Source organism: Adiantum capillus-veneris, unplaced genomic scaffold, assembly GCF_014529385.1.
Source record: "Adiantum capillus-veneris isolate H3 unplaced genomic scaffold, ASM1452938v2 Hic_scaffold_888, whole genome shotgun sequence".
NCBI lineage: Eukaryota > Viridiplantae > Streptophyta > Polypodiopsida > Polypodiales > Pteridaceae > Adiantum > Adiantum capillus-veneris.
In genome coordinates, this window is record NW_028221860.1 from 25,536 (window position 1) to 31,829 (window position 6,294).

A 6,294-nucleotide genomic window follows, 5' to 3' on the forward strand; every position below is an offset into this window, starting at 1 on the left:
TATTTGTGTAGACAAGCTACCGTCTACAAAGTTGTGGCATAGCCAACTAGGACATATGAGTCAAAAGGGAATGAGAGTCTTGCAGTGTTCTCGCTATATTCTTGTGTTAGATTACTCTGACTTCTCTTTATGTGAGCATTGTATCTATGGCAAAGAAATTAGATTGACATTAACGCCTTTGGACAAGGAGTTAGGGAGTCCTCTAGATCTCGTTCATAGTGACTAGTGCGGACCTATGCCAGTCAAGTCTTTAGGAGGAGCGTTATAATTTCTAACATTCATAGACAAATCTACTAGAAAGGTGTGGGTTTATCTCTTGAAGCAGAAGAGCGACATCTTTAGTGTCTTTCAGAAGTTCTTAGCATTGGTAGAGAAGCAATTGGGTAGAAAGTTTAAAGCTTTGCGCAATGATAGTGGAGGCGAGTACCTCTCCTCCGAGTTAAAAAACTTTTGTAGTAAACGAGGCATTAGAAGACAATTTACCATGCCTTACACACCCGCCCAAAACGGTGTGGCTGAGAGAATGAATAGAACCATTCAAGAACGGGTCACTTCTATGTTGTTTACGACCAACTTACCTCAAGAATTTTGGAGAGAAGCTATTACAATGACTGCTTACTTGATCAATCGGACTAGTAAACCACTAAAATACAAGGTTCCGCAAGAGATGTGGACGGACAAAAAGCCCAATTATGACATATTACGTGTATTTGGGTGTGAGACATTATCACACGTGTCAAAAGTGCTTAAACATTTTAAGCTTCATTATATATAGTATATATTAGAAGTCAATTTTTGTATTGACACAACATGTTTGGTGAAGAATATAAGAAGGCTATGCATGAGCAATACTGGTAGCATTTCTATTTACAAGCTTTTGTGTAGGTCGGCTATGGAGATACATGAAGACTAGAAAACGCTTCTATTTTATATAATACTTTCCCATTTTCAACGATATAGCATGTGTTTGTTCTCTAAATTAAATGAGCAACTTAAAGTACTCCCTTTCCATTGGTTATTTTTCTTCCCTTCCCTATAGAAGAACAATTTTTAGACAAATAACATATTCATGAAAATGGAAAAAAATACCTTGGGAAGATGTGGATCTGCGGCAACTCGTTCGGGCGGACGTGTGTGACAGGGGCCTTAGACTTGTTTAAACTTTCAGCGCGAAGCATCGCGACTACAGGAACTGTCGAGAGTGCGAGCGGGAGAGTACTGCGCGCAGACGATGTCGGGACCTTCGAACGTGAAGAAGCGAGAGCCCGGAAGAAGGTCCGATCTTCTGGGGCCTTCCAACATGAAAGCGCGAGAGCTTTTTCTCAGCATCGGCCTGGACGATCGCACTGCCACTAATGCTCTCGCCAATGCCAAAGTCACCTCCAACCTCACGGATGTAATTCACGAGGTCTCTCTCTCTCTCTCTCTCTCTCTCTCTCTCTCTCTCTCTCTCTCTCTCCGCCCCCCCTCAACCCCACAAAAAGCAAAAAAAGAAAAAAAGAGAGAGTGCCCTAGCTAAGCTTAGCTGTGTGTGACAGCATTCAGCTCAATTTGTAGCTTCCTCATTGCACTGGCGACACTTTGTTCATACCATCGGCATTGATCGTCTGCTTTGAATCATCAGTTCACTGGTAAAAAATTCATTCGTGTGTTTGGGATCTCCACCCATGTCAAGGTTGTTCCACGCATTGGCTTTGTCATTTGTTTCCGTTCTGATTATTTATTAAGTCGTTGGATTACTGTGATGCAAGGTTTATTTGATACATTTGACAAGGTTTATCGTTTAGGTTATATCTAGCTAATAGAGGCACGGGCTTGTTTGAGAGAGAGAGCGAGTCTCTTATCTTGGTTGGCTGGATTGTTAGAGAGTGGCGAGAGAGAGAGAGAGAGAGAGAGAGAGAGAGAGAGAGAGAGAGAGAGAGAGAGAGTCCTACGAATGTACGAGCTTTGAACCCTCTGTTTGGGCCATTCCTCATGGTAATTTGCAAGCCCTCCCGCTTGTTGCATTTGTCTAAATATTGGCTGCATGTCACTACCATTATCCTGGATGCTCCTCTTGTGTAAAGCATACAACTTCAAGTGGCTCTCCTACAATTGTTGGCCATCCTGTCGGTATCGATATAAGTCTCCCACCCAATTGTGCCCCAGCACGCTTGGGCTTGGGGTAGTCTCTACTTGCTTGTTACCAGATCAGCCCAACATTTTTGCACCAGATATGCCCAGCGCTTTTGCACCAGATTAGCCTTAGCATTTTGGCATCAGATCAACATCAGCATCATCATTCATTATTCAGCATGTAGCCAATGTAATAACATTTGTGCAAGTACTTGCTCTGGCAACAAAGCAAGGAGGCCGTTGAGGGTGGTTGTATGAGCCTTGAGGTACTGGATCTGTTAAACCCTTCACGCTACACTTGACATTGATATCAGAGCTTTGGGCGCGCTTCAGCTTCGCGAACTCAAGGGAAGAATCAAGAACCCAATGAATATCTCTCAGATCTTTTTTCTCTCTACATCAAAGAAGTGTCGTGTCCTTGGCAGTGAATCGACATCAACGCGACTTGCAATTAAAGGAAGACGACTGGGTGCTCTTACGTTTTGAAAAGGCACGCCTAAGGAAACGAAAGGGAAAGGAGCGGCTTTTTCCAAAGCTTAGCATGAGATATTATGGGCCTTTCTAGATTAAAGAAAAGATAAATGACGCATCCTTTCAACTCAAGCTGCCAGATACTTGGAAGATTCACAATGCATTCCATGTGTCTTAAGGTGAGGTGCCGGTTGATGGGGAGCTTGATGAGCAACATGAAGTGGAAGAGAGCGAGAAGATGCTTGTTCCCGAACAGATTTTGGCACATAAGGAAAGAAAAATGAAAGATAAAGCGATTCGGCGGTTATTCAAGAACTATCAGACATTGGATGCGAAGTGGATGGAGGAGGACCTAGTAGATACTCCTTAGATTTTGGAACTTTACCTTGAGGCATTCGGTTTAGCTGCGTCTACTTTGAGAGATCAGCAAGGTTGAATCTGGTGCAGAGGGATTGCACAAGAGGGGAGTCACTCCGCTCCTTTGTCACAGATTGCCTGGATTGAATAGTCACTGATATCCCGTTGGGTTTCAGGGATACTCCTATGCTGATAGTATTCTGCTGTATGACTTTATGAAATGGAATTCCCAAAATTGAACATGAATGATTTGTACTCTCTCATGTGACTTGTTTGAGTGCAGGAGCTGAAAGACGAAATGACTGCAACACGTCTATCTTGACAATCTCTATAGACATGATCACAATAAGGATTAGTTAATCGGACATCAGTGAGGTCCTGGATGGATCTAGATGCGATTACTAAATACGTCGCTGACAGTCATAGTTTGAGATTGAGAATGAACTTTTATGTGATTGACTTGAGTTCATGTGATGTGATTGTCGTCTATGTGCAAGTGCTAGATTTGCGTGGGTCTAGTGCGTCGGTACGTAGGGTCAATGTTTACAGAACTGGTTTATGGACTCTGTCTGTTTTGTAGGCGTAATTGAGGGCGATTACCATTCTTTCAAGATGGGGGTATGTCACAAACTAATGATGTGGCATGCCATAATGTGAACAAGGCCTAAATAAGTTGTTTCAACTTATGGACCACTACCGACGGAGCCTAAGTGACACTAGGCCATTAAAAATTGCGTAAGGAGCTGTTGATGTGGTTGCTTTACGGACGCCTGTGATTCATGCTGATGACGTGGTAGGCTGTACTGAATTCCACGAATTGCGTTGACTACTGTGGGCCTCTCTTTGGCTCATGCAGATCTGACGAGGCGGTGAGCAGAAGAGAGCCCAGGGCACCTGTACTTGCTCGATTATTTTAATACAAAAAGAAATACCGAAAGGGGCCGGTCTATGGGGCCAATCTCTCTTGGCACAGAACTATGCCCGTCTCGGATTGAATTGTGATTTTTAAGTTTTGAAGTGTTTAAAGTGAATCTATCTCTTGTGTCGCGACAGATTCTAGACTTGGGGTGTCCAAGTTTGTTACAATAATCACCATGACCTTCATCTTCTAGACAATATAGTTGGAACTGTTCAATTTCTCAGATGGATGGAAGATCGGTATTCCATTGCTGAGTGTGAACATGTCTGCAACGAAACATAAGTACAACCGAAAAAAATCTCAAAGTCTTGCAAAGAAGCAAAGGGTCAAAGAAGATTTGATCGGTCGTGCTCGAGGAAGCGCGAAAGCTGATGCGAGGGGCTATGAGAAATGACCTTACGCACTTCCCTCAAGTCTTTGTATAAAGCTAGAAATAAAAATAAGCCTTTTTATTTTCTTAGTAATTGCATACCTTACGCACGCTTATCCGAGGGGTATTGAGGATGACGAACAATACATGTATCATACACATACCTAACTACCTTGCATTGTGGTGTATCTCCTTCTTTCCCTATCTCTCCTTACAATGAGTGGGTAACGGAGTGGGGGGCCCTTCATAGGTTGGTTGGGTCCCTATTGTGGTGTGATCTCCCTCTCTACCTCTCTCTCCCTAAAATAACCTTCACTTCTCTCCCTCTCTATACCTCTAAAGGTCAAGGAACATTCCCTAAGCAAAGAACAAAAGAATTCAATCGCACAACCATATACCCCCGCCCCCCCCCCCACATTCCCTCTCTCTCTCTCTCAAAGTAAAGAAACATTCCTTAAGCAAAGAGCCAAAGGACTAAATAGTAGCACAACTGGGCAAATAGGGTTATTTGGATCAGTGTGAATTGATGTGTAACGTTTATTATCTGCTGCTCCTGAGAATGCACTTGTGGATGGATGCCCACCTTTTGTTGCATTTTGACACTTTAGAGTTAACCGCTGTGGGCTAGGTTTGAAAATACAGTGATGTTTCATTTGTCAATGAATCCAGGTGTTTGAAACTTGACTAATACGTATGTTTCAAATTCTTTGGTGACTATGATCTACTTAATTGTTTATAGCTGCTCATGGGAAAAATCGACAAGGTTTTCTATCTTGAATCTCTGTGTAGTACTTTTAAACCATCCAAGGTAGTTTTTCATAGGGTTTTTTGACCATAGTGTTAGAGTTTTGGTATCTCAAGTGAACTGCCCAATGTGATCCGATTATTTAGTTTGGCTTTTAGGTATTTATTTTACTTATTTGTCAAAGTTTGGGTAGGGCAATTTACTGAGGTTGCTATATAAGCAACCCCTAGCCCCAATGTATACACATCAGCTATTCATTGCCAAGGTTGATTGGTTCATGAGACTCTCTCTCTCTCTCTCTCTCTCTCTCTCTCTCTCTCTCTCTCTCTCTCTCTCTAGCCCCCCCTTCCCGACCCCCCCGATCCATGCCCACACACATGTGCTGTTTTCACCGCTGAGATGGTGATGAAGGCCATTGACAGATGAGGATTGGGAGAGCATATGATCATGATGGCTTAGTGGCTGAGCATTTCACACACGCCAGAGATCTACTAGCAGAGCTTCTAGCAGTTATGTTTAACCGTGCCATGTGTGAGGGCTTGCCTGATGCTTGGAGCCTATCTACTATTGTACCTATGAGCCTGGGAATTATCGCACTATCATGATTGGACACACATTGGCACGGTTATGCGCATCTATTCTTGAGCAGTAGCTGAGTAGATGGAGGGGATACGCGTAGTCGGGCAGGCAGGGTTCAGGAGGGGGTTTTTCTACTCTTGACCATATCTTGACACTCAGAGCCATCATTGAGGAGGGCAGATCACATGGGAGACGGATCTATTGTAGCTTTGTGGATTTCCGCAAAGCATTTGACACAGTACCTAGAGCTAGATTGATGCGCAAATTACAGCAGATGGGAGTACCCACAGAGCTCATTTGGGGGGTCATGGCATTATACAGGTCAGTAGTGGGGCATGTACGAACCTCAGAGGGTCTATCCACACCGGTTCACTCAACTACTGGGGTGAAACAGGGTTTCCCGCTCTCTCCTACTCTATTTGGTATGTATGTGGATGATGTTTCTGACTACATTGAGAGAGATGATGATAGAGGTGCACAACTGGCAGGGACATGGATTCCACTATTGTTATATGCTAATGATATTGTGTTGATCTCCAACTCTTCGGAGGGGATGCAACGTCACTTGGATGCTTTGCATATGTTTGCCACAGGAAAGTGGTTTGTCCGTCAACCTTGGTAAAACCAAGGTCATGGTATTTAATACCACCCCACAGTGGATTAGGAGGTCAGCGCCCGCATTCACATACGGCCAGGAGACAGTGGAGTATACAGATGCTTACACTTACCTTGGAGTGG

The 6,294-nt window shown here is 43.6% G+C and overlaps 1 protein-coding gene across 1 annotated transcript; it reads left to right on the forward strand.

The window, feature by feature from the left end:
• The first annotated feature begins 1,169 nt into the window (after window positions 1-1,169).
• LOC147416506 (uncharacterized) lies at window positions 1,170-1,616 on the forward strand. Its single transcript, XM_086508300.1, has 2 exons — window positions 1,170-1,408; window positions 1,539-1,616. The coding sequence occupies exons 1-2, from the start codon at window positions 1,232-1,234 to the stop codon at window positions 1,614-1,616; spliced, it is 255 nt and encodes an 84-aa protein (XP_086364426.1). The 5' UTR covers window positions 1,170-1,231.
• The last annotated feature ends 4,678 nt before the right edge of the window (window positions 1,617-6,294 follow it).

Bases quoted from the DNA above. Each gene is read 5' to 3' on its own strand.
- LOC147416506 (XM_086508300.1), top strand. From the start codon at position 1,232: ATGTCGGGACCTTCGAACGTGAAGAAGCGAGAGCCCGGAAGAAGGTCC. The intron at 1,409-1,538 runs GTCTCTCTCTCT...TGTGTGTGACAG, and splicing joins TCACGGATGTAATTCACGAG to CATTCAGCTCAATTTGTAGC.